This window comes from Amyelois transitella, chromosome 14, assembly GCF_032362555.1.
Source record: "Amyelois transitella isolate CPQ chromosome 14, ilAmyTran1.1, whole genome shotgun sequence".
NCBI lineage: Eukaryota > Metazoa > Arthropoda > Insecta > Lepidoptera > Pyralidae > Amyelois > Amyelois transitella.
Window position 1 is genome coordinate 3252682 of NC_083517.1, and position 19260 is coordinate 3271941.

The 19260-nt window shown below is 36.0% G+C and overlaps 2 protein-coding genes across 2 annotated transcripts in view; one reads left to right on the forward strand and one right to left on the reverse strand.

Annotated features, from left to right (window-relative positions):
* The first annotated feature begins 514 nt into the window (after positions 1 to 514).
* The window catches only part of LOC106130894 (headcase protein), a 67399-nt gene continuing 48653 nt past the window's right edge, over positions 515 to 19260 (forward strand). Inside the window, exon 1 of the mRNA XM_013329834.2 lies at positions 515 to 1267. Coding sequence (XP_013185288.2) covers positions 678 to 1267 — 590 coding nt within the window. The 5' untranslated portion in view covers positions 515 to 677. The remainder of the gene's footprint in view (positions 1268 to 19260) is intronic.
* Positions 11867 to 12887, reverse strand: LOC132902526 (uncharacterized). The gene has a single exon (XM_060947944.1). It carries the CDS (start codon positions 12861 to 12863, stop codon positions 11934 to 11936), a length of 930 nt encoding a protein of 309 aa, XP_060803927.1. The 5' UTR covers positions 12864 to 12887; the 3' UTR covers positions 11867 to 11933.

The window sequence follows — 19260 nt, forward strand, 5'->3', positions numbered from 1 at the left end:
CTAGTCCTAAGGCGAAGACAAATTACCCCGATCTGTAGTCTGATAGTATCACTGTATGCAATTTATAATGATTTACTATGATAGCTAAACGGTGATTTGTTTGCTACTTTATTCTAATTACACGGTGCGAATGGGTGTGGTTTTATTTTCTTCTATAAGAATGACATGTTTTGACTTTCATTCCTTTAATAATTTAAGAAACATTTCCGCTCCTGGACTCCATCGAATCCTGATCGGATGGCACCCCTTTTTTAGGCGTAGGTATTCTGTATAAACTCAAATTTAAATCTGCGGGCCACTCCACGCTCATGCCTATAATATCATAGTGCTGTCTGACCATTGGTCACTCCGCTGGTCATTCAATACCATTTCGCTACCGCTGTCGCTGCCGCTACCGCGCGAAAGTGAAAATTCGCTGGGCACTTTCTCCCCACCGCCGCGGCAGCAGCATCGCCCCGCCCCTCGCTTGCACCCCCGCGCCCCGCGCGCCGCAAGGTCAGCCCCGCCGGCCCGCGTGCCGTGCAGGCGATGGCGCGGCGGCGCGGCGCGACGCTGCGCTCTTGAAATTTCGCTTTCGTTGATCGCGGTTATTAGTCGGCCGCGCGCGCTCCGGCGAGCATGTGTCTTGTGTGACGCGCTCTCCACTAACGTTCGATTTCGTTCAAGTCGATCGCGGCATGGCACCGCGGCGGCAAGGCGCCACCGGCGAACGGGAAGCAGACGATGTCCGCGGATGCTGCGTTCCCGGAGAGTGCCTTCGGCCTAGGGAATCGGTGCGCATAGAAGATGCGGTCCGCGTGCTATGCAACAACGACACGTGCGCCTCCGGCCGGTACATGCACCGCGAGTGCTTCGAGCAATGGGAAGGAGGCGTCCTCGCTTATCTGAAGTCATGCGGCCGAGCACGTTCGTGGTCAGAGAGGCAGAGGCATCAGAATTTGTGGACGAAGAAGGGCTACGATTTGGCGTTCAAAGCTTGCGGTTGTCGTTGCGGACGAGGGCATTTGAAGAAAGATCTCGACTGGGCACCTCCGGGGGCTGCCGTGAGAGCTGACGAGGAGAAGAAGAGGCGTCGCCGGGCGAGGTCGGGCCGCACGCCGGTAGTGCCGGACGGCCGCACCAGGGCGTTCAGTCTGTCAAGCTCGGGGTCTTGCTCGCCGCCTTCCGCTCCGTCCGAGCCCTCCGCCAGCCCTACCCACGCACCATCGCACGCCGTCACACCAGCTAAGAGAAACTCCAAGCCGGAGATCGTGTCCGATAGAATCAGGTAAGGATTTTTACTTATAAGAATCTACTTGCATAATTTTGTTATTGTCTTACAAGAGATAGGAAAAATCTTTTCGCAGAATGTGACCTAACGGGTAAGTAAAATTTGTTGTATTGCAGGTACCTATGACTACACATTCTTATTTTAAACAAAATGCAGTTGCTTTACATAAAAGTTAACAAAACTAACAGGTGCTTCCTGAACGGTAAAGGTGTTGAATTTTTCGTAAGATAGTTTATATCAAAAATAAAATACCTACCTAGTAGGTAGGTAGCTATGTTTTATGCAATCCTTTTAAAAACTTGAGTATTGATAAAAGTGCATACTTGCCTATTCGTATCGTTCGCCTAAAAATAGACCGTAATTTTCATAAGAATTAACTTATCAGCTAACTGACAGCAAGCTTAGAGTGGCCATTAAAAAACGGCCAAGCACGACTAGCAAACAGGTCCTATTGAATTTAGATAGGGTAGCTGTGGAACCGGTTCTTGTCTATTTAATTTAGATAGGTAGGCACCATTGCAGGACATTCAGTAGACAGAATATTTAAGATGTAAAAAATAGTAGGCTAACCTATAGCTATTAAATATTTAAGTCATTGGGTAGGTATTAATTACGGGTCAGTTTAAAAAAAAAGTGAAATATGCGGCTTGTCTTTTATTATCTTTTATTTATTATTTAAATGCTAATGACAACTTTCTTAAGTTACTTTAGTGCTGTTATAGGTTTTCATAAGTTGGGACAGGAACTCTTTATCATAGACAAAAACCTGTTTATTTTTGTAGTAGATTCATTCACAATGCTGTGTATGCAGTTGAGTTGCCGGTACCAACAGAAAAAAGAATAGGACCACTACATCTCTCTCCCATGGATGTCGTAAAAGGCGACTAAGGGATAGGCTTGGGATTCTTCTTTTAGACGTTGGGCTACCAACCTGTCACTATTAAATTAAAAACTCATTTTTTTCAGTTTTATTGAGACTGTTGGCTCTGTCTACCCCGCAAGATATAGACGTGATTATATATACATATATCATTTACATCAAAATCCTACTAATGCAATTGTAACCAGGCCCAATCACTATTTGAATCTCAATTCCATCATTCAGCCATGAACACCTGAACGTGACCTTTCAGTCTTTTTGAGACCGTTGGCTCTGTCTTCTCCTGAGGATATACCTACCAGTTATTACGTCATGTCAATATTCAATAACCGTTGCTTAATACACAATAATTCATATTTTTTAACCGCGAATAATTAATATCATGGAGACAATTGAGCAATTTCATTAACGCGCAATTTATTAATTTATTGAAATGTATTTATTATTCATGTTTTATTAAAATGTATTGAATGTATTGAATTATTTGGTTCTGCATTGCAGATGATGCTTTTATGCATCTGCATCGCGCTAGCCTGCTATTATCAGATATTTTTTAAATACCCAATTATTTGACTGGTGTTGTAATATTACGTACTTATGTTTTGAGTCAGATTTTTCACCTTAAAGTGTTTTATGTCACACTTAAAACTTGGAATCGTTGGTGAAAACTGGCATCTATACTAATTAATTATTAAGCTAAAGCGTTTGTTTGAACGCGCCTATCTCAGGAACTACTGGTTCGTAAAAAAATTTTTGTGTTTAATAGACCATTTATCGAGGAGGGCTTTAGACTATATTACATCACGCTGCAACTATCAGGAGCGAATAGATAATGGAAAATGTGAAAAAAAAAACGGGGAATATTATTCACCTTTGAGGGCTTCAATGATGCCCAAAGTAACTATTCCACGCGGACGGAGTCGCGGGCACAGCCAGTAAGTAATAATTAAGTAAGTTGGGAAAAAGCACAGGCAATTACTATTTGTCGCGATATTGCTATGATATTATAGAGTATTATCGCTATTGAATATGGATGTTTTAAGAGGGGAGTGAAAGAACACTACCTGTCGTTGTGTCGTGACGCATTCACTATTCATTTATATTGTAGTACATGTATGTTTATTTATTTGATGTTTGCTATTTTATGATAAAATGTTTAAGGTTAATTAATATTAGTAAGTTTATGTAAGTTTATATCTTAATTTTTATGTACCTACACAAGCCAATGACTTTCTTTACACTTTCCTGTCGTGGGTTTGCTGGAAGAAATTTCTCTAGAAATAAGTAGTGCCCCTGTACTGAATTTCTTTTTATTTTAAGTTTTATTCTTATTTTTTTTCCTCGATGCACATAAATATACTATTAAAATAAATAAATAGATATAATAGAGTACCTACCTACTTATAAACTGCAGAGTAATATTGCAAATGTATTTAAGAAGACGTGTTTAACAAAGAAAAAAAAAATATGTTATACATACTTTATATAATTTTTTTTTCTCAGAAAAAATTTTAATATTTTTATTTAAATGTCTTCTTAAGCTACATATGCGTAGCCAACTTGTTAAATGTAAAATTGTTTACATTAAGCCTACATGCACATTGCAATAATGAGTCAGTCAGGCGCCATAACTCATGACTACGGTGTTACTAATAATAGATACTGTTTTGTAAATAAATTTATATGAACTTGTTATTATAAACGCGACATATTTGTCTACTTGTTTTAAATAATTACTCGTGCGTAGTTTTTGCGCTGGGATTCGGTTCCGCGAGATTTTTGGAAAAAAGTTTCCTTTCTTTTGCCTGCAGGCTTTTTTTGTCTAAATGCTTATCACCAAAACTCGGTTCAGAACTTTTGAGTTTGTTCCTTACAAACAAAACAAAAGAAACATATTTTCTTTAAGTATACTTAATATAAAAATTTGTGGATTATGCTCTGTAAATAAATAGGTAGTTATATAATTACCGTTCATGCCAATTTATTTCATTTATAATAATTTCAAAACAGCTCTGTCTACCCCCCAAAGGCAAAGGAATATAGACGTGACAATAATATGTTCGTATCCTAGAATTAATAAATTAAAAAAATTGCGATTTATTAATACCTCTACGCCGTTGTGAAAATTTCCAGAATTGACATACAACTTTTACTGAAGCTCTAGTCTATATACTGCAAAATTTTATAGAAATCCACCAGAATTTTTTAATAAGTTTAAGTAACAAATAAAAATACCTATTTTATTAAACCTAATTTAGACCTAGGTATAAAAATTTTATAGGTTAAATTACGCAGTGTTATATTAAGTCTAATAAAGACATGATGACTAAAAGGCACGTGACTAATATTTAAAGTGATAAAAAATATTGCAAAATATTTCATAATTGGACGAGACAAGGATGGGAGATGACGAAGATTCTCTCTCATTCTTCCCTAATTTCACAAATTCACTTTAAAAATTTAAAAATCTGCTTGCTTATTTTATTGCGTGACTTTGCGTCTTTTCAATGACTTTTAGGTAATCAAATCCTCCTGGCGTTAGTCCCGGTTAAGTCCTCGGGAGAGGAGCCTGGGGTCGACCCCTGACCAGGACAATATATATACATATAGCCACGTCTACATTCTTTGCGGGGTACCCTGATCCAAAAGTATTGAAAAGGCCACGTTCAGCTGTTTGGCTTAATGATAGAATTGAGATTGAAATAGTGACAGGTTGCTAGATTATTGCTTAAAAGAAAAATCCCAAGTTTATAAGCCTATCCCTTAGTCGCCTTTTACGACATAAATTGGAACGAGATGAACTTATTATTTTTTTCATTGGTGCCGGGAACCACACGTCACCAAGTATTGTCATTTGGTATATACTTATACACTTCCCGGTTTCACACAATGACAATGTGGCCTTGACGAAAAACTGCGCACGATTTTTACCAAGCGTGGTGTCAGATCTAGCTTAGATCGAACCGAGGTTACGCGGCTCAACTGTCTAGTTTTTATGTAAATTTTGACAAAAAGCAGTCTTGTTCTGTTGTGACAAAACAAGATAGTTTATCTTGTGATCCAAGTAAATTCAGAGAAGTCTTACTAAGTATTAACGAAAATCTTTTGTAAAACAGCCTCGTTTAATAATTCCTTCGCCATCATAAAGTAAAATTTTCTTCTTAAAATCTATAAGAACAGCCCCAACGTATAAAACACGCACATATATTTTTTGGTCATGTAACCGAAAAGGATAATATTGCTCCATTTTTTTTAATTTATTTCTTACCTAGGTATCATTTTGGATAGTTTTTATTGTCATAAATGGTAACAACAAAGTTTTAGACCAAAGAGCACTTAATTATTTAAAAACCACCAAAATTAAATTCTTACAAGGACATTCCAAATGATACGGGCGTAAACATTATCATACAATGTAGCATCCCGCCACAAAAACATCCGCCTTCTGTCGATTTAAAAAAAAATAAGTTGCTAGAAAAAAAAAAGTAAAATGGTGATATCTGAAACTTTAAAATTTCTCTATGCCCATTGATGTCGCAATCCAAACTGGAACTATTAGGGGAATCGTTTGGATCGGATCTCTTTGTGTGCTGTAATTACCAAACTTCACGACTACTGGCTCTGTCTACCCCTTAATGGATACAGACGTGATTATATGTATGTATATTGTCCTGGTCAGTGGTCCAGGGTAATGCTGCGGGCTGAATGACTAAAATACGACGATAACGAGACAAACATTGAGAAGGATTTTATTACAAAAAATAGGGCTGTTTCCGTTAATTTTGCAACAACAACGAAATAAAACGAAATACTCTACTTTTAAGCGAACGAAGCCTCAGGAAAAAGATGGGAACACAAAAATAGGGGGCAGTATTTCAGAAACAGGTGCGCTGTATGGTGAGTTACGTCCATTTCTGCGAACACAACGCTTCGAGTTACTATTTTCATTTTAAAACAACTGCCAATACGGTTTACTTGTTAAGAGGAAGAGAACTTTTTACGATGACAAAAATAATGAAATGTGATATTTTTATAGCTTCATTAAATTAATCAATAGGTATTTGAATAAGAAAACATATATTGAATGCAATAACAATTTCACTTTTATAACTATGACATTTTAAAACTTCTTAATTTCAACCAACAATTTTCTTGAAAAAAAAAATTACCAAATTAACTTTTTTTTTGCCAATTTTTTTTTAAAGTCAGTCTGACAATTTTATATGATTTATTCGCTCCAAAACGAATCGGTGAAACGCACGAAATAAAATTTTTGTAAAATAAAAAAAAAAAACTTAAATTGCGACCGCAGTATCCCCTCTTAAAGCCGATTCGCAGTAACATACCCAAATTGGTGTGGCCCTAAAAATGCAATTTCGGCGGTGCCATGCATTAACTGCGCTTCGTTGCACATCTGGTTTCCGTTTCCCGTCGGCAACCCGGCAAAAGTGCGCTTTCCCAAATTGCAGCTGCCTTTATAGTGGTCAAATTGCATTGTATTCTTTATAACGACTGACATTTTTGGTTATTTTTTAATCAAATACCATGTGTACTTTGAGCAGACCGGTGGTCGAAGTATTGCAGCGGAGGGAGACGATATGAGAAAAAATTACATACGAAATTTTGATCACTTACTTGGCAGAGAGGAGACAATAGTCAAGAGACTCGAAGTTTAAGCTGGTTGTACTAAAACCATATAACATATTAACTAAGGTTTAAACAGTCGTCCAACTGTAATTTGGCCAGAGGACCGCAATCCCGGACTAGTTAAGACATGTTGATCGTGACGCTAGTAACAAAAATAAAAAAATAAAATGGTCGATGTACGTGCATATGGACAGTCCATCCTGTCCGCTATCATTCTCAGGATGGCGTTGGTGTTAGTTATTCTAAAAAAATATACTGAAGTCATACTCATACATATCCATACTAAATTTTTTTTCTTATTTACGAATAGATTAAAAACTCATGAAATTTGGAACAGAGATAAATCTTCATTCCCATGAAAGTGAAGTCCCGAGCGAAAGCCTTTAAATTAAAATAGTATGTTATATAATTCCAATGCAGTATAAACATGAGTTTAAAATAAACAAGTTTTATCTACTTACTGAGATACGAGAGATACCGAAATACTTGTGGACGATAAATGCACCTCGTAAAACTAGGTGGTAATCTAATCTTGAGGTATTTAGATAAATATGATCGAGGACTGTTGATGTTTTTGTTGGGGGTAAATAAAAAATTACATTTCTATCAATACAATGAGTTTCTCGCGGCTTTGTTTGCTTAAAATCACCTTGCCCTCAACTTAGAATTTAGGTACCATTCCAAATTTCACAAAAATCGATTCAAAGACAGTCAGATTTTACGGTTTATTAGTCATATTATTAGACAGTATGAAAGCATGGTTCAACGCTTGACTGATTATCTAATGATCAAAAAGCTGTTTCAAATCGCGCAATCAATTTTTCAATTTGCAAAATGTATGCCGATATTAGCACGAATATAAGTTTCCAACATACAAAACACATGTTCGTTAAAACGTATTTAAAATCGAGGAACTCCTACTAAGAACGGGTTTCTTTACAATGCAAGCATAAAAGGCGAGGTTATTTTTCGTCTCCAATTTATAGGTCAAGTTAAATGAATGAAGACGTCACTTTACCGCCCACGTTTCAATCAACCGACTATAAAACACTGGCACCTACACTGATTACCTCGTAGATACCAAGCACGTGGCAAACCTCGTTGGTATTAATGCGCAGGAGCATAAGAACTATAACAAAATAACGCCTTTTATACTCTTTTGCTTCTAAGTCAAATGCATAATGCACTACGTCAGTTATACCAGAATCAGTTTTACCTACGCTGTTTATTGCATATTTTTTTATTCCAGTCTAGTCTTTATATATGTACGATTTCAATTCGACTAGATACAACATATATGTTGACATATGTTATTGTACTTTCAATTATTTTTCATGGAAGTCCTAGTTAAAATGAGACGACGCGACGGGATGGTTGCACAGATACTAAGAGATTATCTCTTTTGATCTTAATTTCTTTACAAACGCATTGGATGTAATTAAGTGAGGTTTGCCTCTTTATAATTTCAGAATGGTTCCTTGCATTGACTAAATCATGTGCAGACTGTTATTTATTTTATTTTATTTTATTTTATTTGGAAAACATACAGTCATATATCTTGTACAAAATCTTACTTAGTTACTTTAGACCATTTACATGTTTTCGCATAAGTTTATCAAAATACTGGAAATTTTAACACATAAAATTACAAAAAAAAAAAAAAATATAATTTAAACGAAAGAAATATGGAAGGTACCAGATAGCACCTTATTATATATATATTAATTATTGACAGAATGAGAACCGTCAAACCAAGATTTGGTAACAAAATTTTTAAAACGGGTGGGTGTTGAATTGAAAAGGTCGAGCTCCGAGGAGACAACCAGCCTGTTCAACTCCTTAGCTGATCTAATAAAAAAAGAGTTTTGCCTATAGTTGGTCAAACTGGAAGGAATAGCAAGCAGTGAAGGGACTCGAGTAGACCTATTACTTGATCTTATTTGTATTTTCGCCAGCAAACTAGGGGTATCGAATGAACTTTGAGCAATTTTAACCAACACAGAAATATCAGCAATCCCACGTCTAATGTCAAGAGGGAGGGTGTGATGCCTACGACATATATTATCATAATTTGAATCATAATAATTTGTCTTAAACTGCACATAATTTAGGAATTTTTTCTGAATTGTTTCAAGCCTATCCACATAAATATTATATTTAGGGTTCCAAACCTGCGAGCAATACTCAAGGGAGCTACGTACTAACGCACAATATAGAATTTTAAATACTTTGATATTCTTAAATTGGGAGCAGGTTCTTTTCAAGAATCCTAGTGCTTTATTAGATTTTTTAACTATATGATTAATATGATTTTCATAAGTCATTTTTGAGTCGTGAATAATACCCAAGTCACGAATTTCTTCCACTTTTTTTAACTCTTGACCTTTCAAATCATACTTGAAATCAATAGGTTTAATCTTTCTCGTAAAAGATATACTGAGACATTTGTTAACATTTAAATCTAATCTATTGATTGCACAATAATCGTCTAATCTACTGAGATCTTCCTGTAATAGCTCACAATCAAATATGTTATCAATTTGTTTATAGATTTTCATGTCATCAGCGTATAGAAGTATGTGTGAATTAATAAAACAGGTTTTAATGTCATTAATGAAAATGTTAAAAAGTAGTGGCCCTAATAAAGAGCCCTGAGGGACTCCTGATGGTATGCTTCGCCAGGTAGACGTGAAACCATTAACAGTTACAGCCTGAGAACGATTTTCAATGTATGAAGTGAACCATCTAAATAGGTTGCCATGAATTCCCGCAAAAAGAAGTTTTTGTAGTAACTTTGTATGGTCAATGCGGTCAAAAGCTTTACTATAGTCCGTAAATATAGCATCAACCTGGCCTCCACCATCCATACTTAAAGAAACAAAATCAATAAAATTAAGAAGATTAGTTGTGGTGGACCGTTGTTTTAGGAAACCGTGTTGCTCTTCAATGAATAATGATGATAACACATTATAAACTTGAGTGTGTACCAGTTTTTCAAATATTTTCATAAAAATACATAATTTAGAAATCTGTCTGTAATTCTTTATGTCACTTTTGCTACCACTCTTGTGAATAGGCGTGATGAAAGCGCGTTTCCATATTCTAGGCACTAAGCCTTCTTCGATTGATCTAGTAAAGAGGATTGTCAGTGGTCGAATTAGGGCACTCGCACAACCTTTAATGAATTTTGAATCAATGTGATCCGGTCCTGCCCCTTTGTTAACGTCTAAAGATTTCAATAGTTTGAAAAGTGTGTCGGGATTAATTTCAATATCGCATACAGAAAATCCATGAGATGGAAGATCTTCTTTACCATGCGGGTTAGAATTATTAACACTGGTATTGGATGGACTCGAGAGGAAGGTAGAAGAGAAATAATCAGCAAAGAGATTGGATACATCTTCACCGGTATAAGCGGTATTATCCTCGTAATGTAATGCTGAAGGAAGTGAATTAGAACAATTCTTATTTGATTTTATAAATGACCAAAATAATTTAGGTTGATTGATTAGCGCTTCTTCTGTTTGTTTTAAATAATTATCATAACATTCTTGCTCTAACCTTTTACCTCTTTCTCTTAATAAATGGTATGTATCACGGTCAGCTGTATTTCCATATACTTTGTATTTCTTGAAATATTTAAATTTTTCCTTAAGCAATTTATTTAGAGGTGAAGTGTACCAAGAAGGAAACAGGCGTGATATCAACATTTTTCGTGGTACGTATTTATCTCTAATGTAATATAAATATTTGTAAAAAACATCTACTGCCTCTTCTAGGGTGTTATTGTACAAAATCGAATCCCAATCCATTTCATCAAGCGATGAATTTATGACGTCAAAATTAGCTTTGTCAAAGGAGTACTTACATCTCGGTTTACTTTTAAGCATACCATCACGTGAGAAGTTTATATAAATTTCTAGTGATTTATGATGGGGATCTTCTGGTACTAGAGGATCGTTGGCAGATGAAGTAATATTTATCCTTTCCATGCTACACAATACGTAGTCGAGAATGCGATTATTGGTGCTATTTTTAATGAAATTAAATTGTTTAAAGTTGCATTCCACTAATGTGTTAAAAAATATAAATTGTTCTTCACCCGTTATCCCACTTGGTTGCAGGCTGCAGCAATCGCCACGCCAATCTACATTAGGCAAGTTAAAGTCACCCATAATTAAAAATGAGTCATTAGGGCACGAGTTGTAAATAGAAGAAATTTTCTCGGAGAAGTTTCTCAATTGTAAATTAAAAGAATTACCAAAATTTTCCTTACACAGATAAACTGTACACACGTGTAATTTATTAAAGATCCTATTTTGGTTTTTAGTGTTAGAGGTTATGGTAACCCATACATCTTCGGCTGATGAATGCCATTCAGGCCGTTCAACAGCCGCTAAATCACGATGAACCGCAAGAAGAACTCCACCACCGTATTGTTGCCCTGTCCTTTTATAATTCCTATCGCGCCTAAAAACAACATACCGTTTATCAAACAGCTCGCTACTGCCTATCTCATCCATCAACCAGGTTTCCGTCAAGGAAATAATATCAAAAGAATTTTGAAGGAGATTTCTTTTAAAAAAATGTGTCTTTGTACGTAGCCCCCGCGTATTCTGATAAAATACATTTAACTCATTAGAGCACATGATGTGATAATAATATATAAAAACTCAAGTGAAACCTTATAACTGAGAAAACATAAATTGTAGGCATATATTTTAAAAATACTAGTATATATAAATTTAATATTTCTTATATTTATTGACCAACGAAATAATTGAAAATACAATATCAGGATATTAAACTGCATTATATTATGTATGATAACTGAGAAAACTACGGGCCGACGCAATTTCGTAATACATAACGGTACATTGTTATCGTAAGGCAGTGGTATGCAAAAAAATAAATACAAGCGTATGACGGTCGTGCACAATGTCAGCCTACCCCCAAGCAATAACCAACCGATAAGCAAATCGGCACAGCTAAATGATTGGAATGCAAGCGCGGTTCTCAAACTGTTTACATATAATAGAGAGTAGAAAAATGAATGATAATTTGTGTATAGTTTGGTGTAGAAAAATGAATATTGGAGGACAATAAACAATGAGATTTTTATTGGAAAGTAATAACTTATATTATTTTCGTTAGATCTTTTTCGTTCTTTATAAGGAAAATAGGCGATGTATCTGACTTCCGGGCCATTATTTTCGAGTGCTTCACCCAGATGTAGCGAAAATCCTTTTCACGGGCTAGTGTTCTTGCTTTGTTTAATAGGGTTTTGTTCTTCAAAGTGAGATGATCATTAACATAAACCGGCCCCGACGCAGCAAAGCCCAGGTTGGAAAGCGTCAGCTGTTTACATTTTCGTGCAGACGCCACCAGATTCTCTTTGATGTACCGATTATTGAAGGCAATTACAATTGATTTCTCCGCACCTGCAATTCTAGTTGGTATTCTTGCTATATAGTTTATATCCTCCCTCCTAACAGGGTAGTCGCATAATTCACCGATTCTTTGAGCAAACTCGTAGAGGTTTTCATTCTTTTTTAGAGGAATCCCACGAATCTCCACATTATTGGCACGTGCCCACTGGTCCCTATCCTCAATATCCTGATTTAATTTGATAATCTCATCCTGTAAGGCAGGAACCAAGTCAGCTATCCTTTCAACGTGTGATACTCTGGCATCCAAGTCCGCGACTGTCTTCGTGAGGTTTTCCATAGTATCGTGCGCCATTTCAACAGATACTTTCAAATCGGAAACTTCCGTTTTTATAATTTTCACGTCTTCTATAAGAGTTTTCAAAGGTACAAGTTGGAAAGCAATCTGATTAAGCTGTTCCTGGATTCTGTCTAACTGCGTAGGCATAGGGGAGGTTGAAGTAAGCGAAGGTGACGAGCCAGACTTGCATGTAGGACATCGCCAAACATTTTTCCGCTCACCCAATTTCCTATAGCCATTCTCCGAGATGCCGGCACAACCAAAATCATACTGCAACCTACAAGCACTGCAAACTGGTCCATCCGTATGTTTGAGCTTACAGCTTGCGCACGCAAACATCGTGACAAATCGAATTTACAAATAATAACAAACCAGCGCGTGCGTTCTCAAACGCTAACGAGTGATGACTGTTATGACTGTTACTTATGTTTGAAGATAGTATTCGCTATTGTAACTCTTTCTTTAGGTACCAATTTTTTTGTTTTATTTTCTTTTAAAAATATACATTGTTATAGTAACTTACTAGTTACTCTAGGTAAGCTTAATTTTATTTCTCACAACTAAGTAGATCAGTTTCATCACTTTGCTCAGTAAATTTGGCTAGCATTGTACAGCTAGTGTTTCCAATACTTACCAGGAAACTCTATTTTTTTTTTCTTTTAATTATTAAATATATTTTCGACTCTAGCTTTGTCTGAAGACATTTACTTAGATTCATATTCTCAATTTTGCCATTCTTGATATATATTACCTTATCTTCTCATATAATGTAACAACAATAGTGTTAAACATAGTTGTGTTCGTGTAGGTCAGTGACATGACGTTTACTACGTGTTTAACAATGTTGCATTACAAAACAATATTATTACGAGCGGAAAATAACTAAGTAGGTACATAGTTACTTTAAGAACACACCGTTTGAAATGCACTTAGTGCATCGTGCATTATTTTTAACGCTTGCAAAATATTAGTTGGTAGTGTTAAATTGTGAAAGTACTATCAAAGATAAACAAAAAACAATCGTCTTTCGTCTACCTAACAGATAATAGAAATAATGTGGTAATTTACATGCGTAAACGCATCAATTTGTTCGGCGGCGCGACTCATTGTTACAAATATGGAACAGTGGGTAGGTGGGGCGGTCATCATTAATGAATTGAACATATATATATTTCTTTAAAAATATATAAGTAGGCGTCTCAAAAATTATGAACATCGACTAACGTATGCGTGCATAAGTGTCGTTATATTATATTATCGTGTGATGTGACATGACAAAATATATTTGACTATAAGAATTGAAAATATTAAACTTATCCTGTATAAAAAATGGATCGGGCCATTTTAAGCTTTGCTTCAGCTTGGCTGATATTTTCGGTTAAAGCTACGTATTTTATTCTTAAATTGTTTCGTAAATTCGCCAAAAATAAGAGCTTAAAATAATAACTTTTTAAAAAATAGAGACCGTGAAAATTACCAACTAATTTCGCGTCCAATTGGTCCTCAGTCCCATCCAATTTCCAAGATCTAGAAGCTAGGTACGTGCTAACAAACTTGATAAAGGAAATTACTATTTGAAATAAGGCTATTTGCATTCCGCGGCCGATCTAGCCGCCGTTTGCTCATTGTGCAGTCACATTAGACTGATCCAGCCGGCCTGATATGAATTTTAAAAATATTAGTTACATATTCTTATAGCTGACGCCTCGCCTGTTTGAATTATGAACACTTTAAAAGCGGTAAAAGGCTTTGTCTCTACTTTTCTTTCTCTCTCTCTGTCCCACGTTTTAAAAATATACCAAGTAAAATGTTTTTCGTTTTTTTTAATTATAATAACTTTTAAAAAGGTAATTTTTAATTCAATTATGTAAAGGTATAATTTTTTATCATAAATTATAAGCTTAATCTGTAAATTTTATCACTTCTGTTGCCTATTTACGCAAAAAGGTTGTTATTCAGTAAAAAAAAACAAACAAGTACTTATTAAAGAACTATACTTAACTCATATTAATTTCAAAATCATCAGTTCAAAAGAAAAATGCGCCTGCGCCTACTTCAGAACAGATCTGAGGGATCAATTTCAAAATAATTAAAAAAGATTTAAACAAAACCTACTCCGAGATAACAGCCACATATTTTTTTTTTATCTTAATGATTAATTTTGCGGGAAGTTATTGTTATCGCGTTTTTTGCCGACAAAAAGCAGTCTGGTCACGTAGTGGCCTTGAGACGAGCCCACCAGCCATAGTTGTTTTGTTATGTTCAGCCACGTAACACATAGCACAGGTGTACACACAGAAGGTTCACTTTGATCATGCAAAAGAAACTATCTGATGAAACTTTTGAAAGATAAAAGTAATAAAATGTGAATGAAATCTCTTTAATTTCTATAATAGTTTGGTAAATTATAAAAAAAAACCAATATTTTTATGCTCTTGCGTTCTCTTGTTGACTACTGGCAGCGTACAGCTTAACTATTGGGCGTAGGAATCTGAACTTTGGTATGTATGTTCTTATGGAAAAGTAGATTTTCCGAAATTCACTTCTTTTGTTAGTGACTGAAAGACTTATATTATATCAGAAACGTTCAGCTTGTTGTTGAAGACTGTTATTTTTTGTAGTTTTTTTTTTAAATGCCTTTCTGTACTTAATTTTGTTCTGACCACATAGGCGTGGATCGGCACTTCACACAACCGGTATTTAGCTGCGTAGAGTAAAATTTGAACGTCATTTTCATTACTTTATCCTGTTGATTTGGACCACACAGTAACAATTTGAATGGTAAAAAAATGTAAATATAATTAGGCTATGTTACTATAATGCCAACATAAAGTACTGACATGAAATACTTTTTATCAAGAAATTTTGAGTCCATACGTCTATTACTAATTAGAGAAATGTATGAATTTGAAAAAAAAAAAAGTGTACGGCGATGTTCTCGCGCCAAGTTCCCTTCCCTGTGCACACCCAAATGAGACTTTTAACAACCAATGTTTTGATAATAATAATAAAAGCTGACCTTGGCTTACTTAGTTTTTTAACCAATGAATGCGGCCCCCTGATGTTTGGAGCTATGACTCAGACATAAGTGGTGCGTGAAGTTTGTATGAGGGGAGGCCTCTGAAGGGTATCGCCGATTTGGATAACGTCTTGAATTCATTCAATCAATGGCCTTGAACAAGTAAGTGTCGCTGCTACACGGCTGGGTGTGGTGTTTTTCAATTTAGGTTGCTCCTTTGATTGTCATTGTCTGGCAAAAGTTGGTGTAAAATGTGTTTTTAGTTAGGCATTTGAAATGACACGTTTTGCCAAAAAATTGCGTTATAAATTTTTTTCTACATACTGTGAATTGTACTTTATTAACTTACAGTTGCAAAAATGAAGTTAATTGAAACAATTAAATGATTGTATACAATTTCACGTTTAGGAGAGCGATTTCAAAGCGAGTGATTTATCAAGTACATTAATTGCTCTACAACTAAAATGGAAGTTACGTATTTCAAAAGATTTACGATGATATAAACAATTGAGAATGAATGATTTATAAAGTTGAGAAGTATTTATCACATAAATTATATTTGAAACAACTTAGGAACTAAGCAACCTAGAAAACGTTAAGATGAGATGAATACATGTTTATTATTTTGATATTAGATAAGTAAGACTGGTTAAAAATATATTAATATAGAAATTATATTCCGTCGTAAATAAACTTATAGCCTATGAAATTAAACCCATTAAATTTAACCCTTGCTCGGTCTTAATTTCACTTGTCAACTCTAGGTAACTAGAACTTATCTGTATAAATTACTACGTTCTGCAAATAAATAATGACAAGTTATTTTCTTTGGTCAATTAAGCCCTTATATTGTCTCTAAGTGGTCACAAATTATTGTCTGAAGTCTGTCTGTGTTTCCCGTTGCCAAGAACCGATGATTTCCGTTCCCATGCCGTCGCCACTGGCCGCGGCTCGTTAGTTCTGTTTTTAGGGCGTGATCGACGCAACGGCGCATGCCTGCATAAATTGCATCCAAATGAAACCCGAACCCTTCTTTATCCAACTTCGTAAACGTCATCATTCCCCATTGTACCTCGACTGCTCGACCTTGCGTCAAATTTTGGTCCTACAGTATACAAATCGCCGCTTAGCCGAGACAATGCTGTTTTACAATTGCGAAGCTTAAAAAGTGCCGTGTCTCGTAATTTTACTTGCAAATTTTCGTGATTATGCACAGTGGAGTCGGGTGAAGATGTATTTACGTGTGCATTGTATGCATTGTATGGTGAATAAGCGCAAGCGTGTGGGCACGCACCAGTGTGCCGCAGCTCAACACAAGCATACGCTCCCCTCATGCCGTTTCAAAGCATACACAGACTTAAATGATCGATGCAACATTACAATGCGTATTGCAGCCCGAATGGCATTCACAGCCTCTCGATAATAGCATAGAGCTAGTCAACAGTGACACGACACTTTCAAATTACACCAGTCAATTGATTTGTGAATATTGCTGGTAATATATACCTTTCCAATCTCGCTTTCGATGCCATAAAGATTTTATTAAATGCTGTATTTTATGATCGCCCTACGTACATGGTCAGTGCGGTTCATTACGCAGTCGAGCGGCGCAGCAGCGACAATTTAGAGCGAACTATGCATAATTTAGCCATTAATTCTCAAAATTACTCTTGGAAGTTCTGTGCTCGCCAGACGGTGCTGACCGGCACTATAATATGTACGCGTCAGTTCCGAAGAACTTTATACTAGCTTTAATAAATTGCAAACATCGGTGATTCAGAATATATTTTACATTATCAAAAGGAAAGTCGAATCCCGTGAGAGACGGCAAAATGCATCTTGCAAGTACATTACTCACGGTGTAGTGAGCACTCGAATCCAGGCAAGTCTGCGCTGTTTGAAGCAAACTAACAAATATTTTCTCGACGTTTACGCTGCATCGAACGGGAGAAAGTTCGTTTAGGTTCAGGGACGAAATGCTATTTGCGTCTCGCGGCGGGCGATCGACGATGCAATTAAATTTGTAAGCGAAGCTTTATGTTCCAGCTAAATATAACACGATGGCGCGATGTTGCTGAGCGTACGTCACTTTCGTTGACTGCGCTCGCGCTGGAACACAATTGTTCTAAAATGCAAATAATACTATCATTGTTCCTGACATTACATTTGGTTAACAAAGCTAGTTCATTGTGAAAGTACTAGGACGTTTAATCACTCGGAAGTTGCTGCCTAAATCCAGCGAATCATTGTATTCAAATATTGAACTAAATAGTGATAATTGACAGTGTACGAGAGAATGGATGTCATTACTTCGGGAATGTGAGCGGTGTGGCAATCGGCAACCGTAAGCAAAGTTCAGTAGTTCAATGAGCTCAAAGCGAGCACCTATCGCGTGCATTGTCCCTTCAAAAAGGTCAATTCTACTGTTAAACTACTGACAACAAAGTGAATACGTACATTGTATTATATTTTTGCAAATATGAAATAACAACAATATCTCAATGTGTATTTTAATCCACATCTTAATATACAAAAATAGAATAGTTTAATCACTTTCATAGCGCGTAAAACATAACTTTTCAAGTTAAGGTTCTTGGTTGGTCTGATTTACTGCATAGCCCGGGGGCTGTTGCTGATCCTTAAAGCCAAGTGCATGAACAAGTCTACGATGTATCTCTAACAAATTATCACTGTACGCAATAGGCTGGAAATGACGTCTGCACAGCGTTGACTTGTTAACTTGATATCATATCAAGTGTGGCCTGTGCAGCGTAGACAATAAATAATAATGTAAATATCCCTTTGTTTGCCTATGGTTTTGATTGCATTTGAAATTCTGTCTGCATTGTGTTTTACTGCCGCGGCAATCTTGTTCCTTTAGAATTAGATTCAGCCTCGGGGATGTTGAAATGGCGTCTTGGAAAGCACTTTACTATGAGCAGCTTTTGTAAATATCTGTTATCTTTTAATCCTCGTCTGTCGTAGTCGGGTCGTGCTCAGAGCCATCGAGGCTCGGGTCAAATATTGTTTAACTAGTTATTGGTTCAATCGTTGCAGCCATTGAATAAAACACACTGTTGTAATAATTTCTTTTTTCGTTTTAACGTTATTACATACATATTATCATGCCTCTGGCCCGGAGGGGTGAACATGAAAACATCTTTAAAGTTACCGCAATCCTTGCATGCCATGAAGTGGAACTTAATCATCTAAACAAGCAGGTCTTCGGTTTAGAGCTATTTTGACTTGACGTATCACCAAATCTAAATCGATTTGTTCAATTAATTGGACTTGGCGATAACACAGCAGTGCACTCTTGCATTACAAGTATCGAGCGACCAAGTTGACGTCTTCGCGTGCCATAAAATAGAGTTTTACATTTTATTTATGTACTTACTAACAATACTGCCGGTGTCAATGAAGACATTGTTGTCGGTTTGTTGCGTGACTTGAGCCTGAGACAATCGGATTCTATATATGAATTTGTAAGTTTTACAATGTGTTAGCCTATATAAGTTGCTACATACATTATATGTAAGTATAATATCTTCTTTCAGGTTAGTATTACTGTTAGTGTTAAATTGTATTCGACTAGCATTTGCGTGGGGCTTCTCCTGTGCCAATTGCCAGAAAAAACCGTATATTACTGCTTAACGATTTGTTTTTTACTTTATGCCAAATATTATAATTTATTATACATACATACATACATAAAAT

Excerpts from the sequence above, each read along its gene's own strand:
- LOC132902526 (XM_060947944.1), bottom strand. The coding sequence starts at position 12,863 with ATGTTTGCGTGCGCAAGCTGTAAGCTCAAACATACGGATGGACCAGTT.